At 43.3% G+C, this 15,374-nt stretch overlaps 1 protein-coding gene across 6 annotated transcripts in view; it reads right to left on the minus strand.

Annotated features, from left to right (window-relative positions):
• Positions 1 to 15,271, minus strand: part of LOC121565343 (intraflagellar transport protein 80 homolog) — a 58,561-nt gene extending 43,290 nt beyond the window's left edge. The window contains exons 1-8 of one of the 6 annotated variants that reach the window (XM_041876067.1): positions 15,240 to 15,271; positions 13,122 to 13,209; positions 12,100 to 12,321; positions 9,237 to 9,347; positions 9,045 to 9,113; positions 5,699 to 5,808; positions 2,973 to 3,062; positions 1,065 to 1,202 (exon numbers count right to left, since the gene is read on the minus strand). In XM_041876067.1, the coding sequence (XP_041732001.1) occupies positions 1,065 to 1,202; positions 2,973 to 3,062; positions 5,699 to 5,808; positions 9,045 to 9,113; positions 9,237 to 9,347; positions 12,100 to 12,321; positions 13,122 to 13,158 (777 nt within the window). In that variant the 5' untranslated portion in view covers positions 13,159 to 13,209; positions 15,240 to 15,271. Of the gene's footprint in view, positions 1 to 1,064; positions 1,203 to 2,972; positions 3,063 to 5,698; positions 5,809 to 9,044; positions 9,114 to 9,236; positions 9,348 to 12,099; positions 12,322 to 13,121; positions 13,210 to 13,523; positions 13,879 to 14,399; positions 14,522 to 14,774; positions 14,808 to 15,239 lie in introns of those variants that run through there. The other 5 variants (XM_041876068.1, XM_041876072.2, XM_041876066.2 and 2 more) reach the window with 5 other exon arrangements.
• Between the last annotated feature and the right edge of the window lie 103 nt (positions 15,272 to 15,374).

Here is a 15,374-nt window from a genome sequence, read left to right on the forward strand (position 1 = left end):
GAGCCCTAGTCAACCCCACCACAAGACACAGAGTGGCGCAATGACAAACAATGGAACAGACCAGCAACGAAACAAACTCACAACACAGAGACACGATTGTCATTGTGAAGAAAGGTGATTTAGGTTCATTATTCGACGCAATTACACCCGCTCACAGAATTCCTGTGGTCTCAGTATTCCAAATAATCTTCTTGGATTTGTGTACTCAAAAAACCAAGCAATATTTACAGTGTGAAACAAAGATACTGCTTATTACTGTACTCTTGCTGCTATCTTGTTTCTGACTCGTAATCCCCAAAAGCTAGCAACAGGCTTTGACTGAATAGTGTCCTACCGAGGGTTCAACTCAGAAGACCAAGATGGCTTCCATCCTCTCCACATCTACTTTTCTTCATCCACACTGATCTGTAACAACTAGACAAGCGAAAGCTAATACCCTTGAATGCACACATGCATGCACAAACTCAAACACACAGTGTTTACACGCACACAAACTCTTTCATAACCTCTGTGTTGTGTAGACATCTGCGTTGGCTCAGAGTCTCTCTCCAGACCATTTATTTTGGTGCTAAAAACCCCCGCCATTTGATCCTAATTAGATCAAAATGTAGCATGAAAAATGTGGTGATCAGTGTGGAGGACCAGAGCCCTGTGCTGTTTGTTTTCATTAGGCCATGTCTCATAGAACAATACACTGACATCTCTTTTCTAACTAAACAACAAACCCAGCTGAGACTCCACATATTGTTTCTGGCCATACGTTGAAGAATAATAAAACAACAATTACCATCCATCATTCTCTCAATACAAGTCCACTTACTATCAACAGCACTATCAGCACCAGGTATTAATACTAACATGTGACAGAGACTAGTGAGGGAGGTATACAGACAGACTCACACCATGCATTCATGAGCTACTTCCACACACTAGGGAAGAGACGGAGGACCTCTTCTAGAACCATGTTTGTCACACTGAAACGCACACAGTGACAGTACACAGAGGTGTGTGAGGGGTTGGCAGAGGACAGGGGCGGTGGGGTGGGTTGTGAGGGGAGCCCTTACCCCAGTCTTGTCACAGAGGCGCAGGGTGTTGAAGGAGCCCATGGCGAACACCTCCCCGTCCGGAGACCAGGACACTGAGGTCACAGGGTAGTCATGTGACGAGGACGTGTAGAGCAGACGACCATAGCTGTCCCACACCTGAGAGAGAGGGAAGAAGGGAGATGACAGGAAGGAGGGGGCGAGAGGTGGGAGAAGGAACAGGGTCAATTACACAGTATTGCGACTGAGTGATACACACATTATAACATATAGTTGAAGTCGGAAGTTTACATGCACCTTAGCCAAATACATTTAAACTGAGTTTTTCACAATTCCTGACATTTCATCCTAGTAAAATTCCCTGTCTTAGGTCAGTTAGGATCACTACTTTATTTTAAGAATGTGAAATGTCAGAATAACAGTAGAGAGAATGATTTATTTCAGGTTTTATTTATTTCATCACATTCCCAGTGGGTCAGAAGTTTACATACACTCAATTAGTATTTGGTAGCATTGCCTTTCAATTGTTTAACTTGGGTCAAACGTTTCGGGTAGCCTTCCACAAGCTTCCCACAATAAGTTGGGTGAATTTTGGCCCATTCCTCCTGACAGAGCTGGTGTAACTGAGTCAGGTTTTTAGGCCTCCTTGCTCGCACACACTTTTTCAGTTCTGCCCACACATTTTCTATAGGATTGAGGTCAGGGCTTTGTGATGACCACTCTAATACCTTGACTTTGTTGTCCTTAAGCCATTTTGCCACAACTTTGGAAGTATGCTTGGGGTCATTGTCCATTTGGAAGAACCATTTGCGACCAAGCTTTAACTTCCTGACGGATTTCTTGAGATGTTGCTTCAATATATCCACATAATTTTCCTTCCTCATGATGCCATCTATTTTGTGAAGTGCACCAGTACCTCCTGCAGCAAAGCACCCCCACAGCCTGATGCTGCCACCCCCGTGCTTCACGGTTGGGATGGTGTTCTTCGGCTTGCAAGCAACCCCTTTTTTCCTGCAAACATAACGATGGTCATTATGGCCAAACAGTTCTATTTTTGTTTCATCAGACCAGAGGACATTTCTCCAAAAAGTATGATCTTTGTCCCCATGTGCAGTTGCAAACCGAAGTCTGGCTTTTTTATGGCGGTTTTGGAGCAGTGGCTTCTTCCTTGCTGAGCGGCCTTTCAGGTTATGTCGATATAGGACTTGTTTTACTGTGGATGTAGATACTTTTGTACCTGTTTCCTCCAGCATCTTCACAAGGTCCTTTGCTGTTGTTCTGGGATTGATTTGCACTTTTTGCACCAAAGTACATTCATCTCTAGGAGACAGAACTCGTCTCCTTCCTGAGCGGTATGACGGCTGCGTGGTCCCATGGTGTTTATACTTGCGTACTATTGTTTGTACAGATGAATGTGGTACATTCAGGCGTTTGGAAATTGCTCCCAAGGATGAACCAGACTTGTGGAGGTCTACAATGTTTTTTCTGAGGTCTTGGCTGATTTATTTTGATTTTCCCATGATGTCAAGCAAAGTGGCACTGAGTTTCAAGGTAGGCCTTGAAATACATCCACAGGTACACCTCCAATTGACTCAAATGATGTACATTTGCCTATCAGAAGCTTCTAAAGCCATGACATCATTTTCTGGAATTTTCCAAGCTGTTTAAAGGCACAGTCAACTTCTGACCCACTGGAATTGTGATACAGTGAATTATAAGTGAAATAATCTGTCTGTAAACAATTGTTGGAAAAATTACTTGTGTCATGCACAAAGTAGATGTCCTAACCGACTTGCCAAAACTATAGTTTGTTAACAAGAAATGTGTGGAGTGGTTGAAAAATGAGTTTTAATGACTCCAACCTAAGTGTATGTAAACTTCCGACTTCAACTGTAGATAGTAATTTTGGGATCACGGGACATACATGACCTTGTATTTACAATCCTCTCCACTTGACAGTATCAGGTAATTCACAGAGTTCCAGTCCACCTTCAGAATGATCCCATCATGGGCCTTCCACTGGGGAGAGGAAGGGAGGGAGGGACAAGGAAGAGAGGAGAGAGCAGAGAAAGAGCAGATGATTATGCGAGAGCAGTGATATTCTACATACCCAACCAATAAATTCAGGATCACACCTCAGTTAACCAGTCCCAGGCTCTTTCCCACACCTGAGACACAGAGGGAAGGACAGAGCGGAAGGGAGAGGTAGATGGGGAGAAGGGGAGAGAGGTAGAATGAGAGAGGGGTGCTGCAGGTCCATATCAATATTCTACCCGCTGGGCTGCAGGCTAATATGACTCAGTTTTTTTTGACAAGGACAAGCAGGAGAAGACTGCAGGGAGAGTTCACACACAGGAGACATGATGAAGCAAATACAGGGGAGAGGAGAGTACTTATCAGAAGGAGCATAGTGGACAAGAAGAGAGAGAGCTAGAGGTAAAGGTAGAGCGTGGTGCTCTCTCTGACAGCCTCTCAGTCTGCTCTGTGTTAATGTAACAGTTTGGACCTGGCTCTAATTGGAAACAGGGCAGAGCCTTCGCAGGTCGCCACGGGGACGAGATCACACACACCACCCCGTCAGAGACCCCATTACATCTCTGTTAAACACACACACTAACTAACTCACACACCCCAGCGTTAGCCAAGTGACTTACTGACACATCCTAATGTGTTGCTTATTGTTCAGCATGCCGAATGAGACTGGGAAAAATCTTCAGAATAGTTTCCCCTTCAAAAAAGTAAGGGAAGGTTGGACAGTCACATTTACAGTGCATTCAGAAAGTATTCAGACCCCTTTACTTTTTTCACATTTTGTTACGTTACAGCCTTATTCTTAAATGGATGAAATAGTTTTTTCCCCCTCATCAATCTACACACAATACCCCATAATGGCAAAGTGAAAACAGGTTTTTTGAAATTTTTGCAAATGTATTAAAGCTAAAAAACATAAATACCTTATTTACATAAGTACTCAGACCCTTTGCTATGAGACTTGAAATTGAGTTCAGGTGCATCCTGTTTACATTGATCATCCTTGAGATGTTTCTACAACTTGATTGGAGTCCACCTGGGGTAAATTCAATTGATTGGACATGATTTGGAAAGGCACACACCTGTCTATATAATGTCCCACAGTTGACAGTGCATGTCAGAGCAAAAACCAAGCCATGAGGTTGAAGGAATTGTCCGTAGAGCTCCGAGACAGGATTGTGTCGAGGCACAGATCTGGGGAAGGGTACCAAAAAATTTCTGCAGCATTGAAGGTCCCCAAGAACACAGTGGCCTCCATCATTCTTAAATGGAAGAAGTTTGGAACCACCAAGACTCTTCCTAAAGCTGTCCACCTGGACAAACTGAGCAATCGGGGGAGAAGGGCCTTGGTCAGGCAGGTCACTCTGACAGAGCTCCAGAGTTCCTCTGTGGAGATGGGAGAACCTTCCAAAAGGACAACCATCTCTGTAGCACTCCACCAATCAGGCCTTTATGGTAGAGTGGCCAGACGGAAGCCACTCCTCAGTAAAATACACATGACAGCCCGCTTGGAGTTTGCCAAAAGGCACCTAAAGGACTCTCAGATCATGAGAAACAAGATTCTCTGGTCTGATGAAACCAAGATTGAACTCTTTGGCCTGAATGCCAAGTGTCACGTCTGGAGGAAACCTGGCACCATGCCTACGGTGAAGCATGATGGTGGCAGCATCATGCTGTAGGGATGTTTTCAGAGGCAGGGACAGGGAGACTAGTCAGGATCGAGGGAAGGATGAAAGGAGCAAAGTACAGAGATCCTTGATGAAAACCTGCTCCAGAGCACTCAGGACCTCAGATTGAGCTTGAAAGGATCTGCAGAGAAGAATGGGAGAAACTCCCCAAATACAGGAGTGCCAAGCTTGTAGCGTCATACCCAAGAAGACTTGAGGCTGTAATCACTGCCAAAGGTGCTTCAACAAAGTACTGAGTAAAGGGTCTGAATACTTATGTAAATGTGATATTTCAGTTATTTATTTTTTATAAATTTGCTAAAAAATCTAAAAACCTGTTTTTGCTTTGTCATTATGGGGCATTGTGTGTAGCTTGATAAGGAAAAAAAACAATTTAATCCATTTTATAATAAGGCTGTAACGTAACAAAATGTGGAAAAAGTCAAGGGATCTGAATACTTTCCGAATGCACTGTATGTCAATATTCATGAGATTTATTGACCAACATATAACCAGAGGCACATGCCATAAAAGGAGGACGAGAGGAGGAGTCAACTCAGTCATTGTCTCCTTTCTCCTCCTGCCATGTGAAGGTTATCACCACAACTCCTGATCTCCACCCCCCGCCTCCCCAAACCCCTCTCCCACAGCTCCATCTCTCCCAGAGGGAGCAGGGGGATGAGGTGAGGGGGTTTGGGGATGGGGGGGGTTGCAGGGGTCACAGAGTTGTGCAGGGGGCTTCTCCATACACTGCCAGCTGTTGCTCTGCTCAGGGGGAGGGGGTGAGGTGAGAGGGGTGAAGGGGGGGTGCACACTAAACCCTCTGGTGTTTACTTAGGGTCCCAGTCACAATTCAGTGCCAAAAAGAACAATAAACAAATGTACACGAACAAGAAAAATACTCACTGGAGTGCGAGATCTTCAATCCCCACACACGCACACACACACTCACAGTACCTGTAGGACCTTGGCGCTGGGTTGCAGGGGCTTGATTATCAGCAGTCTGCCTGACGTGTACAGGATCCTATCAGAGTCCGGGCCCCAGGCCACCGAGTACACAGGAGACCCTGAGAGAGAACGAGAGAGACACACACACACAGCAGGAGAGGTGAGGAATCACACTGCGTAACAATGTCCATGTGCTTAAACAATAACTTTTATAATACTATTTTCATAACACATCCATTAAAATTATGAAAATTATGAAAACTGAAACTTGTTTAAGGACGTTTCACAGTTGCATCTCCTTCTCAGACAGCATGACATATAATAAAGTAATTCTGTCAGTAGAATATCCACTAGTTAGTTGACTCTGGTTTGATTAGCTATCACACAGTCTGCCTCGAGGCAGTCCTTATCAAAGAGGGAGAAGTGCTTGGTGTGCCTTACAAACACAGAGATGGAGACACTGCAGTAGCTGGAGGAGATTGCGTTTCTAATTTCTACACCACAGCAGTGTCATATTTACTCTTAGGGTTCACCTCATACAGCCTGTAGGAATGGGATTTTGCGTGCATAGCTTGCTGCAATCCTGCAGACCTGGCTGTGTATCACACCAAGACAGCTGAGCGTTAAGAGAAACCTGCCTAAACCATGTGGTGTGGGTGTATGTGTGTGTGTGTGTGAGAGAGAGGCAGGCTGACATTTAACCCTGCTCCAGGTGCTTGTGGTTTCTCACAAATGCCAAGAAGTCACATGATCGCGGGCTGACAATGAGAGACGGCTGAGACGAGTTCCCTCTGCCCCCCTCCTCCTCCACTACACCCATCTTCTCCTCCCTCTCTCTTCCTCCCCCCTCCCACACAAATGGGACACGGTTACATCATTGCACTCAAGACTCACAACAAAGGCCCCCAGCTGTACCTGTGACTCCTGCAGTGTGTGTGTGTGTGCGTATGTGTGTGTGTATGTGTGTGTGTGTGCATAAGGGGGAGCAGCACCTGCACAGATGCATCTGCAGTGTGGATGATGTGTCCACACCTGTTAGGTGACACCACCACTTGATCCACGCGCTCTGCAAAACTGAACGTGCAACAGCGGCTGTGCTGTGCAGCTCACTCCCTCTCAAGCCTGTCCAGTCAATGCCATGGTTCACAACAACACAGACAGACACATTAAATAGAGGACTGAGGGAGAATGTGCATCGTGTGGCTAAACTGCCCCTGCCTCTGCCCAGTTTTCTATGGAAGCAAAGAGCCCATTCATTCGGGAAAATGCATCCATGTCATCTGGATGGCCAGGTTTTACCATCAACACCGAATGTTTTTTGGGGCCACTACTGAGAATATTTTTCAAATGGCACAATGAATCAATTAATAAGTAAACCATCTGTATGCGAGTATTGGATAGAGAGATTTATCATTAGGAGTCTTTTTTATGGATTTTAATAAAACTCCACTCCAATAAACCTTTGGAACTTTATGGTGCTTTTAATAAAAATAGAACTGGAGCATTGACTGCATTTTCAACTGTATCCAGCAGCATTACACCCTAATAGTCCAACACACACACACAAATACACACACAATTCTCTCTCATCTTAAATCCTCCATAGTTGACATCTTAAATCATCTGCCTGGACTAAATCCCTGTTAACACAATGGCCATCTTTCAGATCATCGCACCGGCATCGTTTACAGCAGTTTTAAATACACAGACAGACACACTGTACGCACACACACTGTAAACACACTGTACACACACACACTGTAAACACACTGTACACACACACACTGTACACACACAAATCCCAACTGGTGAAGTAAATGTGAAAGTCTCAAAATTGTCAGAACATGAGGCATATCCTGTAGTGCTTCAAACTGTACTACTCTTTCTATATGTACTGTGACGACATTATCTAGGCTACTATATAACCACCATTCTCAGAGCTGTCTAATGGCAGCGCATCACGCTCCGCTTAGCCTCAACCAAAAGCTCAGTTTAAGCGGAGAAACTTTCGTGTCATGGCACAGAGAGAAGGGCTCCCTGAATACACATGAACAGTATTGTACCCCTCTGTGACAAGCCTTTCCGTTTTCATCAGATCCCTTTCGCTCTCTCTCTCTCAGACTTCAGTGTTCATTAAGGCCCCTTCTGCTTTTGAGGGCACCTCATTGGATGAAAGAGAGAGAGGGAGAGAAAGGTATGTAGAGAGAGAGATACCTTTCTTTCTCTCTCTACATACCTTTCTCTCCCTCTCTCTCTTTCATCCATTGAGGTGCCCTCAAAAGCAGAAGGGGCCTTAATGAACACTGCAGTCTGTGTGAGAGACTATAATTGGTGGTTGTGAGTTGCCTTATGTTTACAAAATGTCCGCCAGCGCCGTCTCTCTCTCTGTAACTCACGTGGCTGTGTTCATGGGTCTGACTTCATTACAACTGTCCCAGGCCCGGCCCAAGCCCCAGCAGCAGCAGGTCCTCTGACAGGGCACACCAGAGTGTGAGAGAGACCTACAGACGTCTTGAGAAAGCACCAGGCTAACACACTCACCCCCTATGATTAATGCAGTGCATCCTCAATCACACATGGGTAGTGAACGTTTGTTCAAGACTGTTGGAAAAGCATTCCTCGTGAAGCTGGTTGAGAGAATGCCAAGAGTGTGAAAAGTGAAAAGCTGTCATCAAGGCAAAGGGTGGCTACTTTGAAGAATCTAAAATATATTTTGATTTGTTTAACACTTTTTTGGTTACTACATGATTCCATATGTGTTATTTCATAGTTTTGATGTCTTCACTATTATTCTACAATGTAGAATAAAGATAAAGAAAACCCCTGAATGAGTAGGTTTGTCCAAACTTTTGACTGGTACGGTACGTCAAAATAAATTACAGATTTCTTGAGTTATCTTAGATTAATTCTGACTATTTTGAGGAAGTGTACACTGGCTATGACATCTCAAGAAGGACAAACAGAACTATTACCGAATTTTCCAGTTTTTCAAGCGAAGGTCTTTTAAGGGAGTATACGAGCACACTTGTTCGGTTCGGCTAGGCGCCAGCCTAACCCTTGGTTGGAAGATTAGTGCACACACACACATACACCTCTTCACACACCTGGAGTCACACAGCGAGAGTGCAATGTTGGCTCTACACTGTGGAGCAACAGCACCACAAAAACTACAGGGCCCCATTCTGACAAAACAGGAAATTGTTAAAAGGGACAATATTGGTGGCTGCTTTTGTTTCAAAACAAAGTGTGGCTATGCACTGCGAGTCTGCTGCACAAATTTGTTTTCAATTACAGTAAGTGCTTGAGCTGAGTATTTGAAAGAAAAGTTTGAAAAAAAAAATCCTAGTAATCTTACCTTGCTGGGCCAAGGTGGACCTCAGCATGCCACTCTTAGACCAGATCTTGATCTGCCCGTCCTCCCCAGCTGAGGAAACATCAACAATCTGAGTTACAACCTACGGCAGTTATAACAAATTTGTTACTGAGCAGTGTATTACATTTTAGTGTTATTTTCTTGTGTGCGTTTATTACCCTGTGTCCCCCTCACCTGTGATGAGAGCGGTCCCGTCGTAGTTCCATCTCCCGGCTAATACAGCTCCTTTGTGGGCCTCCACACTCTTCTCAATACGGCCTGTCTTAGAGACCAGGTGGAACTTACCTACAGACAGACAACAGAACAGACAGGTTGAAGACAGGTACAGTCCATTAGATATGAAGGAAATATACCGTATAAACTGTCTCTCCATTTCTAAATCTCACATTTGAGAGGCAACAAACAGTCAAAAGGCACGATAAAAGCATATAACAGGATGTGAGGAGAGTTCATAAATATAAAGACCAAGAATATAGGCACTCGGCCACACACAGAAACAAACAAACCAAGATAACATACAACATTGTAACCCATGGAGTCAGGTTCCCATACATAATGTATTTTGCTCCACTGTCCTGGTTGGTAGCTGCCTCTTGAAGACACATTTCTTACACAAAACGGATGAATGAAAGCAAAGTCTCTCTGTTGCTTAAATGAAACAGTTTCCTATCTGCTAGAGACGGGGAGTGATCAGGCATGGAGACAGTTATCAAAGACACTAGCCTACCATATACTTTGTGGCGGTGCGTATTAAAAAATACAGAATGTTCTATGTAATTTCTGGTTGCCTAAAACTGCAAATCAGCATGATGCTGCTCTCTCCAGCTTCTATAATTGGATGTCCTAACAAATGTGAATGTCGCCGACCCAGAAAAACAGGTAGTGAGTATACGACCATGGCTGCTGTATTAAAGGATGCTTAGAATTAAAATAGGCTTTTAAAAATGTCAATTCTATTAAAGACCTGACTGTTAAACACCACATTCAAAATGCTCCCAGCATTTTCTCTATGTCTGTCAGTACTAGGAACCAAACCCATTTTTGACATATCGCCTCAGACAGAGGGCCCACGCACCAAATGAGGTTGGAGAAAGCCACAAAAGTTTCTATAGATTTTCCCCACCCACCAAAGCTATACATCTGTGGTTTCTATTTAACAATTTCATGGCCATGTGAAGTTTCACTGACATTAAAAACAGAAACCAGAAAAATTTGCCGTTACAAGCTGCAGCAGACTATTGTACCAATACCCCCCCCCCCCCAAAGTTGAGGTTGCTGTGCATTAGGATATAGGACTAGTACACTAAAAACAAACATTGCCTCTCAATAAAGGAAACCAATTACTTGTTCTAAAAAGCAGTCAATTGTGATAATATTATGTATATGATGACTATAATCATTCTGTAACAGAAAGACAGATGCAAACGTTTTCATGACTACATGGTCTGCCAGGGAAAATTGCTGCTTCAGTTTGTGGGTGTGTTTATGCAACCCTACACTGCCATTAACATTGTGACCACACGTCGCCTGCCATCGCCGTACATCTCCACTCTGTGTGTTTAGAGCTGATATAGACACAAGAGAACAACAGAGCCCTGTGCTATGAATCAGGTTTGAGGAGTTAGCGAGGTAACTTTTGTAAACTCTGAGTTCAACTCGGGATAACCGGTACCACGAAAGAGCCTCACCTTTTAGCCAGGTAAATTTCTATGGCAACGAATCCTTCAGAACTATCCTGCTCCGGGCAGGCTAACTCAGGGCTAACTCCATTTATCCTGAATGAAGTGTCTGAGCCACGAATTGAGGACCAATTAAATCAGATACCATCCCTCTCACAAAGATTGTGTCATCATCCTCATCATTTGAGGAGGACGACTGATTAAATATGTTATTTATTAATTTATTTTTAAGTGTAAAAAAAGAGTAACACTAAAATACCTATCACATTACACATTTAGTAGACAGCATTTGCTTTCCAAACTGTAAATTTTTCGCGTGATTGTATTTAGAAATTTGGAAGGCAAACTAACAGCCGCAACCAACCATAGACATACTGTATAACCCATAGATGGCAGTTCCCATTCAAGTCAAGACTGGCAGCCATTGCTAGTTTACCCATGAGTTTAACAGTCAAATTGTCAGAGGTTCCAAAACCTTTCTATGGATTATAAGTATATAGCCACAACACAACAAGCTTTTCCACAGATAGAAGGAGCGATAGTAGTCGGAAAAAGGTGCTTGTGCATTGATAAGCACACCAAAGACGGCATTAAAGATAAGTAATAAAATAAAGATGGCACTTCTAAAAGCCTATTTCACACCATAACCTGCTAGATTTGCAAGGCACATTTTCTTTCATTTCGGCACAAATGAAAATGTGGCACTGACTCGCCCATTAATTGATGTTTCAGCATTGTCTCAATGAAGAGCTCAGCGTTCAACTAGCCACGTGCGACATACACACAGTAACACACCTGCTACAGTTAGCGGCAGGTGGACGAGCAATATCCACCTTCGTAGTACGTATGAAGCCTGACCTGGAATGTGCAACTAACTGAAGCTGGTTAGCTTTATAAAAGCCTGAGTAGATCTAGCTTGCTTCGTAGTATACCACTCTGGTCAACCAGATGCATTTCACACAGACCATGCAGTTATGTACCTTGGGACAAATATCCTCTATCACCTACCTAATTCAATATCAATCTGTCTTGTTGAATAATGTGAGAAACTATCATTGCTTTAAAATTCAACATTTATTTTCTATGTTAGCGGTGCCATAAACTTGTTTCAGATAGCACTTTCAGGTATGAAAAGTGCTTCATAAATAAAGTTACATTTACATTTTATCCAGAGCGACTTACAGTTAGTGAGTGCATACATTTATTTTTATTTTTTTATTCTCATACTGGCCCCCCGTGGGAAACGAGCCCACAACCCTGGCGTTGCAAGCGCCATGCTCTACCAACTGAGCTACACAGGGCCTGTTATCATTAAAGCCTGTTACAAGAAAATCTCGTATTATTCTTCGGTGACTTGCCGTCAGTGCTGGTGAGCACAAAGGTCTCGGCCTGGGACTGCTTCTTGCCTCCCACCGTCTTGGGGAACCAGTGCAGGTCGATGGGGAAGAGGTCCTCTTGCAGCTTCACCACCAGGCTGGTCTCACTGGTCAGCAGGTTCCATCTCAGGATCTGGTGGTCCTCACTGCATGAGTACAGCTCGTCTGCAGTGGTCCAGCCCACACAGCTCACAAGCTCTTTATGTGTCCAGGTGTTAAGGAGGACAATGGTAAGGTGGAAATAGATCAGTGGTTGCTGCAAAATATCTCATCTTAATTACTTTAACCAGTTGTGTTAACGTTAAACTGGAACAAACGTTTTCACACCCTGTAGACCAACTCTCCAGATGCAGGGTTGGTGACCGCAGTAGACTCAAACACAGTGGTTGCTTTTCAGCTGAATTAATGAACACAGATCCTGTATTCACCTTTCTTTGTATTGAGGTAGGTGAAATCCACACACACGTCTGATAGCAAATAGCATATAAAAAAACATTTCCACCTCCATACAGGTTGCAATAAGCATGGCTTTAGTAAGGTGCCAGGCAGACCTGGGTTCAAACACTATTTGCAATCTATACTTTATCTGTGCTTGACGGAGCTTAGCAGGCTTTAGAATTAGTCCCAAAATAATTGTCCCAAAACTGCAAACCCAACCCATATGGCACTCTGGACAGGCTAGAGCAAACACTCAAAATAGTTGAACGTTTTCAAATAGTATTTGAACCTAGGTCTGGTGGTGCAAGGTGTCCTGAATATCATTTTTGTCTCAGGCAGCCTTAGCTTTGGTCCATGGCGTTAGAGCGAGTTGGAGGAATGTGCACTAACCCCCTGGACCAGAGCTAGGGAGGCCTAGTATGTTATTAGAGGCACAACTTCTTAATAGATTTTTCATTAATGATTGCTGGCTGTCCATATTTTTTAAACAGAAAATACCAACAATCTGGTCAAAGCAAAGCACTGTTGTAGTATGTTTCTATCTTTCACACAATTGAAAAGGATATGTTTTGGTTCCTTGAGTAATGATGTCTTTAATCTCATTGTGGTGGCCAATGTGAAAGAAGTCTTCCGAAAATAGGTACTTGACACTCACTGTAAACAGAAGGGTTGTCATCAATCATTCAAATTGGACATAACAGTTAGTTACCAAACAGACTGTATTAGGTTGCAAAGAGAGTAGCTACGTAGCTTGCTATTCATAGCTAACGGTACTCAGTTTGCTAGAATCACTGGCTGATTGTGGTCTGGTCAAAAATAAAACACAGTTGTCTAGCTAGCTGAGTTATGCCTGCATATGTTTTATTTGGAGTGCATAAGCCATATCGCTAACAATAACAGTGTATAGCAACTACTAGGTAGTTGATAGTTACTGACGAACTGCTAAGCTAGCTAGCTAAGTTAGCTACCTCTCTTGCCAAACAAGCGTCCGTCGTTGCTACGGTACCTGCACCGTAGCTAACGTGCTGAGTCTTCTTCACTGTTGTCACACTTGATAGCAGACAACTAAGCATGTCCATTTGCCATAGTAGCTCCACTGTTAATAGTTCATGCATATAAGGTGATATATTCCTCAACAATTATACTTATTGACAAAATCAGAAACTAGACTGATAGCTATGCAGCTAGCACTGGTCTGGAACGTAACCAGAGATACTCCTTTTCTAATTTCGCTGACGTACCTGGACTGTGTGAATAACTATCGCGAGAGTTCCTTGGCAACAAACTTTGAAAGAGACATTTTTAAAAACATTTTTGTCATTTAGCAGACGCTCTTATCCAGAGCAACTTACAGTTAGTGAGTGCATGCATTTTTTCATACCTCTGGAGATTCTAACACTTCAGTTGCTAGGTCTTGATGTCATGTTACAAAGGAAATATTTAAGCAATAAGGCACAAAGGGGTGTGGTGTATGGCCAATATACCATGGCTAAGGGCTGTTCTAAAGCATGACACAACGTGGAGTGCCTGGATACAGCCCTTAGCCATGGTATATTGGCCATATACCACAAACCCCCGAGATGCCTTATTGCTATTATAAACTGGTTACAAATGTAATTAGAACAGGGAAAATAAATGTTCTGTCATACCCGTGGTATACTGTCTGATATAGCACAGCTGTCAGCCAATCAGCATTCAGGGCTCGAACCACCCAGTTTATAACTCGATTTATACCATGGCATTGTTGAATACTTGTTTCTGATTGGCTTAAAGGGCATTCTAGAGAGTGCATTATTTCCCCATAATGGATGGTATAATTCAATGGCAATGAAGTTCATTCTTACATATTCTACGGGTGCGTTCGTAAATTGCATCTAGTGTGGCAGAGAGAGCTCTGGGCCATTCGTAAATTCTGAGGGTTGTCAGATTGTCAGAGCGTTTCGCTTTCGGAGCCAACACTGGACGCTCTGGCCGAGGAGTAGGGTTGATCCGAGCGTTCTGACCTCGCGTTCTGACCTCACAAAGGCAGTCAAGCGCCCAAGCTAACTGGCTAATGTCGGCTAGCTTGCTAGCTACTTCCAGACACAAATGAGAGAACACCTCACTCTGACCATTTTACTCGCCCTAGCAGGGCTAGTTAGGCTGTTTTCATGTTATCTAGAGCGTTAGTGACTGTAACTGTGCTGCTAGCAACAATTTAATTCCGTTTTTTTTCCTACCTTTACTGACACCTGTCATATTCAACGGGTGTTGCGCGTTCGTAAATTCATCAGTTATTCTGCGCTCTGACACACCCAAACGAGAGTGCTCTGAAATCCGAGTAGAATTTACGAACTATGTTTGAGCTGCTTTTAAAAGCAAAAGTCGAATTGAAACATTATTGGCATGGTTTAATTCGATTTTCATAATAGCAAGCTAGGACTGATGGTTTGGTTAGCTAAACTAGCAAGTCTGTGTTAAATTATAGCCCGTGGTATAATAAACTCGGGGCTCTAACTCTTATGCGTTCTCTGGAAAATAATGCAACTCTGTGGAAGGTTGGTGCCACTCCGCTAGTGCTTCGTGGCACACACCTTCCACCTAGTGCATTCTTTTCCATAGAACGAATAGCCCCTTGTTGATTATCCCTTACATATTTTCGACTTTTCAACCAATACAATCCAAATACAAAATAATACATTTACCGGTACTGTAAACAACACCCCTCCGTCGTCTCTAGGCAACAGTGCCCATACGTCACGGGCACATTCTATTTTCTAAAATTATTTTAAGAAAATATCCCAAATCATTAACAAAACATAATCTTTATTCTTCATTAA

The sequence above is a fragment of the Coregonus clupeaformis genome, chromosome 5 (assembly GCF_020615455.1).
Source record: "Coregonus clupeaformis isolate EN_2021a chromosome 5, ASM2061545v1, whole genome shotgun sequence".
In the NCBI taxonomy this organism is placed as follows: domain Eukaryota; kingdom Metazoa; phylum Chordata; class Actinopteri; order Salmoniformes; family Salmonidae; genus Coregonus; species Coregonus clupeaformis.